We start from the raw sequence: 13276 nt of genomic DNA on the forward strand, positions 1-13276 counted from the left end.
TAAAAACACCTCAATCTAAGAATTCATCGATTAGTAAACCTATAGCTAAACGAAAACTGACGCCGGATTCGGTCGGTTCCGATGAAGTGAAGCCTAAAAAAGGTGTTACTTATGAAGATATTACACCAGATTTTACAAAATTGTCTTCTAATATAACGTCAGACATTATGATTGAAGACACAAAATCTTTACTTGATATTAAACAACATGAAGAGACTGATCCCGTAAAGACAAATGAAGTTTTAATTCAATCGTTTTCAATGGCAGATCATGAGAGAGATCGAAATAAAGCTAAAAATCGATTGAGTCGTTATTTAAATGCCGTCAAATCGGTCACTTCCCCTAAAACTGATTCCAATTTGTTGCCATCATTGGTGAATAAGACTTCAAATGAGGTTAACTCAGAAATAGGTTTGCCATCAGAACCGGCGGCAGTCATATTTACAAACACTAAGATCGATACAAGTGTTACGACAACTCTTCTTAATACTCCCATCTCTTCTGTGTTAACATCAACTATAGGATCAATAAGTCCTCAAAAGCAAAGTGTCGATAATGTGGACAATGTATCGATGACTTCGGCACCTAATTCTCCAGAAATTTCGACAATCACAACACCATTTGCGAGTTCAACGCCACTATTGACTTCAGCGACCACTCAATTTGGTGGTTCAAAAAACATAAGTAATGAAATATCATTGAAATCAAGTGACAAAAACTTGACTCAAACTTCAAGTACACCGATAACCACAACTACTACCACCACAACCACTCCTTTTCTAAATTCAAATAATTTATTTAATGGTGTAATTAATACGACATTAAGCTCATCAAACATATTGACTGCACCATCAATGCCATTGTTTTCATCACCGACGATATCAATACCCGATTTCAATAAAATAGCGTCAAATCAAGCTATTAGTTTCACTGCCGGATTATCTGCTCCAACATTTCCAACTCCTCAACAACCCATTAGTTTTTCAGCCGAATCCACTTCACAATCACTGTTTTCGTTGGGAACGGTATCTGGACCCAGAAGAACACAAACTTCAAGATTACGTAATAGAAAGAGATGACGGATTTAATAAATATTAGTCAAAATGTATTTATAAATAAGTCATGAATGGAAAGCCTTTTAATGATATCAAGTTATCAATTGATTGTCAAATTTTACAAATGTTTAGAATGTGTTTTCCAGTTTTATAATCATATATATATATATATATATATATATACAGATATTTATCCATTATTTGGAATTTAATATTCAATATAAATATACATTTATGTAATTAATAAAAAAATATGTAATAGTAGTTAAAATATTTTATTAGTAATTTTGCTAACAATTTCAATGACACGATTTAACTCTTTCGGTAAGAATAGAAATCACGTGAATCTCGTGATCGACTTTTGTTAGAAGTCGAATGGTATGAATTTCGATCATCTCTGCGATCGTACGGCGATTTTGAGCGCTTCCGTGACTTATGGCTATTATATGAATGATATTTACTGTTATGGTTGTAATGTTTGTGCGAACTGTAATGCGGTGATCGACTTCTACTTCTACTATAAGTAATGCGTTTATGTTTGTGATGACTACTTCTTTCACGAGATCGCGAACGAGATCTCGAGTAAGCGTATGATTTTGGCGGCGATTTATGCCTTTCTCTTTCATTTCTATCTTTATTTATCGGACTAATACTTCTTGATTTAGAGCCACTTCGATGATCAACATTATGAGGTAATTCATTTGTTATCTCCTTTTTATTAGGACTCGTATGCGAGACAACGTTAGTTACAGACTTGAGCTTAGTTTTAGGCGAATTTTTTTCTATAGGTTTCGGTTTAATTACTTGTGGAGAATTAGCTCGAGAACCGGGACTAATATCGAGACCATTGGAATTAGGCGTTCCGTTTTCAGTCACAATCAACTCCTTTGCCTTGAATTTTGCCGATTCGTAATTCTTGCGTAAATTGTCGACAATTGATTCCAAGTGTTGTTGATTTGGTTTTGGTCGAGTGTATAGCTTTAGTATTGTCTTACAAATATCTTTTATTTGGTCTTCAGAGACATTGAACACTTCAAACCAATTGGGATTATTTGGAAGTGAGACCTAAAATATAAATTATGGACTTATAATACATTATAGACTTAATGGACATCAAATACCTTAAGAGTACGGGCACTCAAGTAAATACAAGCGCAGGCAATAGTTTCGGGTGAATAGCGGACAAATACATTGGTTCGTAAACTGTCATTCATATAATTCCTGTAAAAATAAAAATATAATTAAGTTTGTTATAAATAATTACCGGTTTGTCGGGAAAATGCCATAAGAAAACCACAATTATTAACGAATTCATTAATCGTTTCCAACACAAATCTGACCGATTGGTCTCAGGAATAGTTCAGCCAAAACTTCAGGAAAAGAAAACCTCTGCAAACTATTGAACTTAAGAAGTTAAAAGTCAATCACAAAAGTTAATTATAATCAATTAGATTAAAGACAATCCAAAATCAAGACGATTGGATGATTGTTTGGATTCGTTCACCAACACACCCACTGTCGTAAGCATCGGTGCTTAATGTCATCACTTGTGAGGAATGACATCACTTGACAAAAGATGCTCACATCTATTGATCACATTAATGATAGTTAATTATAATAATTGACAATTTAGAGTACCATAATATATAGTGTAAGTAATTAAGATCATCATTTGTTTAGCTGTCAACCCGTTGTATAAAAAATAAGATTACCGGTAGTTAACAAAAACCATCTGTCGATGTGATTAACAATAGACTTACTAAGAGTTACCTTTATTTTAATATAATGACGGCTTTCAATATAATCACATCAACACCGGTATGTTTAACATCAAACTATTACGGTAAGTGTCCCTTAAGTTGATATAACGAGAAAATCCATTAGATTGCTATAAAGTAGATATAGATAATCGGTAGGTATTGTTTGCAGGGCTTACTCTTCCAGAGTCGAGGCTAAGACTTGACAATTCCTGATTCCAGGCAATCATTGTCAGGAATCGAGATAATTACTTACCTAATAATCGCCTAATTTGACTGTTAGGCAACAAATTAAAAAACAATTAATATGACATTCAAATATATTCAACTATAGTATATAATATTACGGTAAATAAAATTATTGATAACATTTTTTTTAATAAATTCAATTCTTATAATAGAAAATCTCTAAATAAAAGATTTAATGAATAATTCAAGAATTGATTTGTATAATGCTATCAATAATATGCATACAAAAATTATTTAATATTTAGCTCTAATAGTTTGTAATTTAAATTAAAATAAATTCGTTAATAATTATTAGTTTTAAATGCATTCAAATAAAAACAAAATGTTTTTCAAAACATTTGTGTTAACTGTAAACAAGTAATGAAATCAATGCTTACCACGAGGTCTGCATTAAAAGCTGATTCTTTTCGTTCTCCAACACTTGAAGAAGTGTTACAATAAACTATAAATTAAGACATAATTAAAATAAATCTAAACATTAATCAAACGAAAAACAGGTATACTTTGTGCGGGTGTTTGACGTGAACACAAAAACCCAATTCCTTGAGTAGTCGTCTCTCAGCTTTAATCACTTGATTTTTAGTCGATATGTAGGTCTCATCCAATACTAATGATTTCGGTTCGCTATTAAATTGTTTAAACAAATATATTTTAATTACTTTAATAATAGATTTATAAACTTTGCATTAAAACTCTTAAATCAATTGAATAAACGATAATAAAGAGAAGTTACTGAAAGTTATATTAATATAGCACTCAATATATATATTGATTAAAACACTGAATCTTTTCAATCAATTGCTTGTTAAGTGCCACTAATTATTACATTATCAATGCATACAATATAATCAATACCTCTCTTGTCTTATTTGTTTCATATGATGAAACACATTGATCACATCCCTGACCCGTCGGGGGGCTTCCTCTACTTTAGAGGCCAATGTGACACAAGCCATGGCAGTGATCTCCATCGGAAATCTTACAAAAGACTTGCAGTAATAGTACCGTTGAAAGAGCACCTGACCGGTGGCCATCGCAACCTAAGTGTTAATTAACTTTAATAAATAAATTTTTTACACAATCATCACAACAAACCTGAGGTAGACGTAGAAGAATACCCGACGTATGTATGAGTTCACAGCCAAGAATCCGAAGATCGGTCTCTTGAGTGGCATCTAAGCCATCGGTCATCGATGGAGTAACTGTTAGCTTATCTTCAGATAGAATACAGTTTTCAAGTGAAATGACAACATTTCTGAAGACTGGTTTCAATTGTTCGGCAATCATATGGTTATTGTTGGTCAGAGAAACCGCCGATACGTTGTCCACATTTGTCGCCATTTTTTGGCAATGATTTGCGTTTGGCTTTCAATGCATTCAATAATTTCAATGAAACTAACAATAAATAGCATTAAATACAATACATTGGACTCAAACACTCACTTCAATGCATACATTACTTCAATTCACACGAGAGGTCACTATTGGTCTCATTTAATGTTAATATTAATGTCAAATAAAATCAATAATTTTGTAAAAATTTAATTACAGGTAAATCAAGATTTATTTTATTAAAGGTATTTATAATTTGATAATATATTTGAGATATAACTATACTTACCTATAAGATAATCAAATTTATAAATTTAAATGTTTTAATATTAAGTTTTATAAAATTTATCTATATTTTCAAATAAAATGAAAATCGCTTATCAAAATGGTTTAATTTTTAAAAAACTATTTAATATTTCTGTATATAAATGATTATAACAATAACAATCTGATTATTTATACAAAATTCTTGATAATGATTAGCAATACAACAAAATAATTGCTTTACATATAAATTATGTCTATAAAAATGTCAATTCAAACAATGAATATGTAGTCATTTTAAAAAATTGCAAAACTTTTGTTTGATAAATGTCTAAAAATAAAGTGCAGAATATATCAAAATCCACGAAACCTTTGATAAAATAAATAATATTTCATAAAATATTTTAATTACAACACAATTATTGATAAATTATATAAAATTACCAAAAATGATGCAAAAGATGTCATAAATCCTTCCTTAACGTCTTGCATGACGTCGTCGTTATCGACATTGAAATTAACTAATTATATATTTTTAAAAATTATTAAACAAATTGTAAATAAATTTTTTAATTCAGACAATCATTTCAATTACCAGAATAGACATAAACGGCGGCAGAGTTTGCGATCACAAATGAGGACAAACCAAACATTCCCGTCAATCCTTTATAAAGTTATATCATATAATAATAAATTATAATAAATATTGAAATTATGTACTAATATAATAATAATAATAATAATAATAATAATAATAACCCAGGTAACCCCATATTAGTCCCATTAATATTGCTAACAACTGTCGGCCCCAATATATAACATCTAAAAATTGGTCCTAAAAAGTAATCATTTATTAAATTTTAAAAGATATTATAATCAATTTTATAGTCTCTTTAATTACTTTGTCCTCCCATTTGGACCCAATGGCCAACATTTTCCTCCAAACTTTCACTTCTTGTGTCGTATTTTTGCCCATATTTTCCGTCAAATACTAAACTATACTATCGGTTAAAATGCAAATTTGTTTATCAAATTTATAGCCACTATTTGTGTAAAAATATATATTATTTGTTAAAATGCCACCAAATTGTTTGAAAAATAATGATTTGATTGTAAAATATTTAAATTAAAACAATCTTTGAATCAAAAATTATAAATCATTTGATTGAATGACAAATCATGTGTTTGTTTGCATACAAACATTACAGTCAACACTCGTTAATAAACATATATTAAACACGTGTTACTTAAGCGGACAGTTGGTTACAATTGGATTATAAGTTAGAATAATTGATATTATATTATATGACAATATATTGTTGTATATAATTGTTTGTAAGTATTGGTGACCAGTGGTCACAACAGTTATGTTTGAGAGTATGTGTGGTTTATGTGAGAGTGTAAGCATACCAGTGCTGTACGCATGTGTTGGTCACACCTAAAGGGGCTCAACAAAGGAGCTAATATGGCTTCAGGAGGGACTGCAAGTCAAACAAGTGGTCAGCACACGGAACAAGTGGTCTGTACGCCCACTTTTGTCTTTCCCGCGGCCACCGCTTTTCCCGGTAAGTGTCCGTCGGTCGTCATCCGCCAACCATTGGGTGCACGCGTTGACCGCAGACCTGTTTTTGTACCACTGTTTTGGGGGATTGAAGTGTAGGGCAATCACTATAACAATGGGGGACTCAATACTACCAATGCTTGCCTTAACTGTTACTATCAGTTGAAACATTCAAATACTTTTCATACAATTTATACAAAACTATGTATTTTATAAACTTTTGATTTCATTTTCTCATTAAAACCTCATTTATTTCATTTAAATCAATCTAAAGATTGATTTATTAATTAATAATTATTAAACTATTTATAAGCATAATATAGGAGAAACTCTTTGTTAACCATCGAAGGACACACTTGTGTCTCATCAAAGTTATAGTTCAGTCTATTATTATATGATTTTTACAATATTTTTAATAATATTTTAAATCTTTTTAGATTTAATGACATGATTTAAAATAATTTATATTATTTATATTATTATTATTATTGAATGTATTGATAACATATAAATAAGATATTATATTATAATTATCAGATTAGCATACAATTGGTTAGTACTGTATATAACATAAATTTATAAGAATTTATAGTCTATTTGTGTGAAAATTGGTGTAAAATAACAATAAATTGAAAATAACATTAAGATATGTATTGTTAATGTATTATATGTTAGGGTTTGATCCGCGACAACACATCGCAAACTTCATACATCATGTGCCGCAACAACAGTCGGCCAATGATATGCTTCACACCAGTAGTGCCACAAAACCACACTCACAGTCATCACAACAGTCACAGCACTCACAGCACACCACCAAAGCTGTGAAGCAATCGCAGCGGACATCCCAGAGCCTGACTCAACAACAGGCACAGACTGGTCCGCATTTGCTGACCACTGCCATTGCATTTCCCGGCAATCCATTGCAACACAACACTCAACAACAACAACACCTTCAGCCCCAACAACAACAACACGCAATCCTAATCCCCGCCACCGCTGGCACCACATCTCAAGTCCGCAATGTTAACACAGTTAGCTTTACCAACAACACGACGACCACTGTGTGGCCGTGTCCTGCGTGTAAAATACCCTATAAGAGTGCCAGTGAACTACAGGCACATCTCAGGTATTACACAACTAATTATTACTAAAATTTATTTAATAATTAAATGATTGAATTACAGTAATCACACAAAACAAGAGAAGAGTGTTCCCTGCAATCAATGCGGGAAACTGTTTGCCAGCGCTGAGAGGGTCCGCATCCATGTCCGGGTAGCACACGGAGAGAAGTCTTGTTCGTGTGAAATATGCGGTTCTGGTTTCTCTTATCGATGCAAACTATTGGATCACATGCGCACACATACGGGTATTGACCACTTGTTTGTTATGATTAGTCTTAATTTAATTACCGGTAATTATTTGGTTATATATTTAGGTGACAAACCATTCCATTGTGATGTTTGCGGTCGATCTTTCTCACAGAAGAATCATTTAAGAAGACATCAGATGATTCATACGGGCGAACGGCCCTATCCTTGTGAATACTGTGGCCGTGGATTCTACCGAAAAGATAAACTTAGTATGTATTGTAGTAAATGGTTTGATAAATGAAGTAACACTTAAATTATGGCTAAACAGGTCGTCACAGAAGAATTCATACGAATCCTAGCACTGGTAGCGGTGGTCGCGGTGCTCGTAATGCTAATGCAAACAATGTGGCAAATAATGTGGCCAATCTGGCACAACAACACATTGCTACTACAATTCATACACCACAAGGTCCGGCCACTATCCAACTGATCCCCGTTCAGGTGTCAGCGCCTCAATTTCGAGGCACTCAACTGACCACACAATGGGCAGCACAACAAAACAATACAAACAACACTACAAACAGCAATAACAATGCGGCCAATAATAGCAGTTCCCCATCAACTCCAACCCCTACGACGACTTCATAAAAATACAAACATATGAACCCATTGTTGAACGTTGAGTGCCATTCATTGCATTCCTGTCCGCAATTCAGCCGTTAATTAGTAATTAAATAATTACTTTTGAATTAATTCATTGAATTCTCTCATCAGATCTGCCATTAAAATATAAGGCAAACATTTGTTTGAGAGATTAATTTCAAATTAATTGTTGTAATCTCTATTCAATTAATTAGTATATAACTCACTATTTTAATCCATTTATATAATTATAAAACTTATTTACATTAATTTTAACGCAATTACTGAATCGCGAATTAATATTAATCTCAGATCAAATTGTCATTTATTGTTGAGACAATTGTTTTTAATTGCTATTATTATTATTATTATTATTATTGATATTTAAAAATATTGTTAAAATACAATATTATTGTAATCTTTGATATTTAATAATATGCTTTTTTGCTGCAATAATATAATATTAACATTTAGTTATGACTTGAATATTATGTTTTAAAATATTTTTACCTTAACAATTTATCAATAAAATTACTTTTAAATATCACTTTATATTTTAAATTTATTAATACAGTATTAAAATTATATTATACTGTGTATAATTTTAAATTATTAAAAAACAGATACAGTATACTTTTACTTTAGCACAAATTTAAGTATATTAGATTTATACAATATGTAATGTTAGATAAGCTTAATTTAATTTATTATTGAAGCTTAAATAAATACTAAAATTAAAATACTAAGTCTAGTATTATAGGCCGAAATCATAGACAATATTTTAAATTGTGTTTAGACTTATTTTAAAAGTTATGAATCAATGATGGATCAGATGGGTTAAGAAAATTAGGAGTAGAAGGAAACTCATACCAAATAAACATATTTTTAAATATAATAAAATTCTACATTGAATTCATATAACATAATATTACGTTAAAAAGTGCATAAAATAAAATTTTATATTTTAACTAAGTTGTTTACTTATATAATTATATGTATTTTAATAGTATTGTAATTTCATGTTTGTATATACTGTTAAAGTTTTTATATTAATTTGTTTTTATGATAAATTGTTTAAAAATTAATGAAAACTTTTGAAATACAATAGTAATTTTATGTATTGTAAAAATTGAATATTTATTATTATACTTACAATTACAATATAGTCTACATTAAAGTATACAGTATATGGTCTCTATATTACTGTATATAAAAATCTATAGTAAAATTTATTATTTGTGATTTTATAAATAAATATATTATATATGCAAATATTTTTAACGATTGGATAGATTTTTACAAAATTTAAATATTTCTTGTTATTGCATAAATTATTATTATTTTTATTATTAAATTAGGATTTTAGTGCTGAAAGATTATTTTTAAGAAATTTAAATTAATCAATAATTTCTAAAGAAAACAATTTTAAACATTAAATATTAGTAAAAAACAGTTTACAGCAAACTGTTTATACACTGCTTTTGTTATTAAAATACTACTCTATATTGAAAGATATGAATATAAAACTTTATTTTTAGGAAACCTAATTCTTACACATTTTATTAAAATATAGTTCATTATTATTTATTGAGTAAATATAGTTTATAAAAAAAATTTGTTTAAATATACTATTATTAAATAAAATTGTGATTTTAGTCTAAACAATTTTAATGGCAAAATAGACTCTTGATATACAAGTACTATACAAATATATAAATACAATACATAATTTAGTATGTAATACATTATAACATTGTTTGTGTAAAAATTTGCATTTATACATTTAACATTAAAGTAAGTGTATTTATTTAGTAATGTCTTACTTATTGTAATTTACAATAAAATATTTTATCTATTAATTAATCTAAAGTCTATTAATTTATATATAATTTATACATTATATACTACTGTACATTGAATTTGAATATATAGAATAATTTTAACTAAAGTATAAATAAAAACATTTATTGTGGAAATTACTTAAAACGATTTATAAATAATTTTCAATACAAAATGATTCTAAGATTTCTTAATTTAGTTTAGTGTTAGTTTTATAAATTTTTAAAAATAAAATCAATTATAAGAATATTTAAATAAAATCATTAGACATTCTACTATATTTAACATTACTTGTATTGTTAACAAATAAATTAAATACACTGTAATTTAATTTTATCAATCAATTCATGTATATTTAGTTGACTTTTTAAACTACAGTAGAATATACTGATTAATAAACATTGAGTATATGAGTGTTTGATTTGATATTTATATACAATATTCTTTAAAAAAATATTGAATGCAATATCCGTTACATTAAATTCATATACAATATTACTTTAATATTATAAGATTATAAACTTTAAATAAAATATAGAAACCTCGAAATTGGACATTAGCTCCAAAAGACATTTTATATATTATTTAATAAAATTTGAACTCAAAATTATAAATTAGACATAAAATCACTTTATTTACATATTAGCATTTATTTTCATAAATTTGTTATACATATATATGTATAATGATTTCATTAAGTTTCATAAGTTTAGTAAGTTCTTATTATGACAAAATATGATATATCATATCTATATACTGTATATATAAAAAGGTAATATTTAAATATGTATGAAACCTACCCGTCCTTTAAGCCTACGGGCCATTCAATTCTTTCACATTAAAAAATCTAAATAACAAAGAATTCCGTCTTTTATTGTATTTCTAAACAAATTAGAGACAACTCCTGCTATCGATGTTTGCCTTACAATATATTTATTGATTTAAATATTCACTAAAGTGTTTAAATCTCTAAAATTGAATTTAATTTTATAACTCATTAGCCTCCCGGTGCTGTTAACGCAAAATGATTTTATTTTTTAGCTTTATTAACATATTTTTAGTCAACCATTACTTACACACTTAAATTTATTTAGCTATAATTTAACAAAAAGTTATTTTATTTGTTATTAAATTTAAAACAATTATTAAATATTATAAATAAAGTTATTTTAGTTAATTATTAATTTATATTAGATTGTAAAATATTAAAACGTTGTTGATCAATAATAATTTTTTTTCAAATAGATATTAGCTATAAATTACATTTTATTAAATAATTGGTGTCAATAAAATTAATTGCATACCAAATTATATTTATAAATTATAAAATTACATTATAATTGTTTATAAATGATCTTCTGTATATGTTATAAAATTAATATTTTTAATTTATTTCTAAATATTTTTAAAGTTTAAATATATAACTTATTAATTATAATATAATTAGCTTAATTATTTCATATAAAATTTAATATTTCTTAGTAAATATTTATTTTATTAAAAAACTTATTATTATTATTTTATTTAAATTTTTACACATTAAACACATAAAAAATTATATTTATTAATTTTAAAAAAAGTTGGTTAATTCCGAGTATACAAATTGATAACATTTTGTTAATAATATATTTGCATATTTTCAATACTCCAATGATAATACATTAAATATAAACATTGATCTTCTTGTGAATTAATAATTCATGATTTCATCGAAACTTAAATATATATTATAATCATATAAGCTATACTGTAAGTTAAAATGTTTGGCCAAAAAAAAAATCAGATAACAATTTTCTTAATCTATTTGATATTTGATATATTTATGTGATTCATAACAATTTTATTGAATCAATACTTATATATTTTAATCTCCAATATCTGTATTATTCAATAACTTTGTAATTGTGGTCAAACATTGAAGTCTTACTTGATTTAGTTTAGTAAAAGCTTCCGTCATGTGTTTGACTTCAATAATGCAAACTTCAGCAAAAAATCAGATAAACTATAATTTGAGTTCAAAACATACCACTAAACTAAAATCAAGAAAATTTTTTTATTGACAAATAATTTTTATTTGTAATTTTAAAAACATTACTTACTCACAATTATTAAAATTTTATTTTGAATAACTTTATTTGTTAAGAATTTTATAATTTTAGTATATATATATATATATATAATTTTTTACTTAATATATTTATTTAAAAATGAATGAAAAATTATTTGAAAAAAATAAAAACATTTTTTATTAAATTAATATTTTATTTTTGCTGATTTATAAAAATAAATATATTTTTTCAATAATGTTTCGATATTTATGTTTTAAATTTATATATTTTGTAAAAATTAAATAAGATTAATTTAATAAGATAGTGTTAAAATTTTACAACTATTTATTATTTACAATTATATGACAATATTTTTCATTTTATGTTTCACAACTTAGTATATAATAATCTAATTTTTTTACAGATCTATAATATATTTATAAATTTATTACATATGTTTGTAACATAGATAAATAATTAACTAATTTAAGTAACAAAAAATAAATTATTAAACTTTATATAAATTTACAGAATTTATTATAACAAATTAAAATGACTGTAATTTATAATAACATTAAAATTAATAAAATTCTATTGTAAATAATGTTAATATAATTTGTAATATTAATGCAATTTTAATTTGTTTTTGATAATAACAATAATAATTCTATAATATGATAACATAAATATATTTATATTAACAATATAAAGTTATATATGAATGAATATACTTAAATATTGCAAAATAATCAACAATAATGTTATATTATAATTGATTTTTTCTAAAACAATATGCTCTAGACAATTTATTGATTTAATGCTTATAAATAAAACAATAGTTGGTTGTAAAGATAATATCGTATAACATAGTAGTGGACCCTATACTGTATAATATGTTATATATTTGTCAAACTATATGGCAAACTATGTGCTACCATAGCATCTGACAAATTGGTGGTTCATTTGTATGACACTCTCCATAGATTTTAATACCACATACTCTCTAAAGGTATAACTTTATGCGAAAATAATAATGACTACCAAAATATCATTATCTATTCAAAGTAATCAATCATTTTCAACACTGAATCCATAATCATTGCCATTGATATAGTTTTGATGTCCACCATATCTTCTAATATCTTTAGTCAAAGTCAATGCTAAAGTTTGAGTCGTCAACCAATAAATTGACAATATTTTGGCTCATTTTCCCAAA

The 13276-nt window shown here is 26.7% G+C and overlaps 3 protein-coding genes across 3 annotated transcripts; 1 reads left to right on the forward strand and 2 right to left on the reverse strand.

Moving 5' to 3' along the window:
• Window positions 1-1328: 1328 nt before the first annotated feature.
• LOC128962919 (cyclin-L2-like) lies at window positions 1329-4518 on the reverse strand. The gene is made up of 6 exons (XM_054309334.1): window positions 4157-4518; window positions 3917-4101; window positions 3565-3685; window positions 3439-3503; window positions 2177-2276; window positions 1329-2120 (listed from the first exon to the last, which is right to left on the reverse strand). Exons 1-6 carry the CDS (start codon window positions 4400-4402, stop codon window positions 1368-1370), a joined length of 1470 nt encoding a protein of 489 aa, XP_054165309.1. The 5' UTR covers window positions 4403-4518; the 3' UTR covers window positions 1329-1367.
• A 377-nt stretch (window positions 4519-4895) lies between these two features.
• On the reverse strand, window positions 4896-6123 carry LOC128963023 (GEL complex subunit OPTI-like). Its single transcript, XM_054309488.1, has 6 exons — window positions 6068-6123; window positions 5559-5658; window positions 5417-5492; window positions 5253-5321; window positions 5102-5178; window positions 4896-5027 (listed from the first exon to the last, which is right to left on the reverse strand). Exons 2-6 carry the CDS (start codon window positions 5631-5633, stop codon window positions 4989-4991), a joined length of 336 nt encoding a protein of 111 aa, XP_054165463.1. The 5' UTR covers window positions 5634-5658; window positions 6068-6123; the 3' UTR covers window positions 4896-4988.
• Window positions 5642-8423, forward strand: LOC128963021 (zinc finger protein 436-like). The gene is made up of 5 exons (XM_054309487.1): window positions 5642-6222; window positions 6894-7347; window positions 7406-7587; window positions 7657-7800; window positions 7860-8423. The coding sequence occupies exons 1-5, from the start codon at window positions 6081-6083 to the stop codon at window positions 8177-8179; spliced, it is 1242 nt and encodes a 413-aa protein (XP_054165462.1). The 5' UTR covers window positions 5642-6080; the 3' UTR covers window positions 8180-8423.
• The last annotated feature ends 4853 nt before the right edge of the window (window positions 8424-13276 follow it).

Source organism: Oppia nitens, unplaced genomic scaffold, assembly GCF_028296485.1.
Source record: "Oppia nitens isolate AA-2021 unplaced genomic scaffold, nextdenovo-longstitch-racon4-pilon3 scaffold6_pilon_pilon_pilon, whole genome shotgun sequence".
Classification (NCBI taxonomy): Eukaryota; Metazoa; Arthropoda; class Arachnida; order Sarcoptiformes; family Oppiidae; genus Oppia; species Oppia nitens.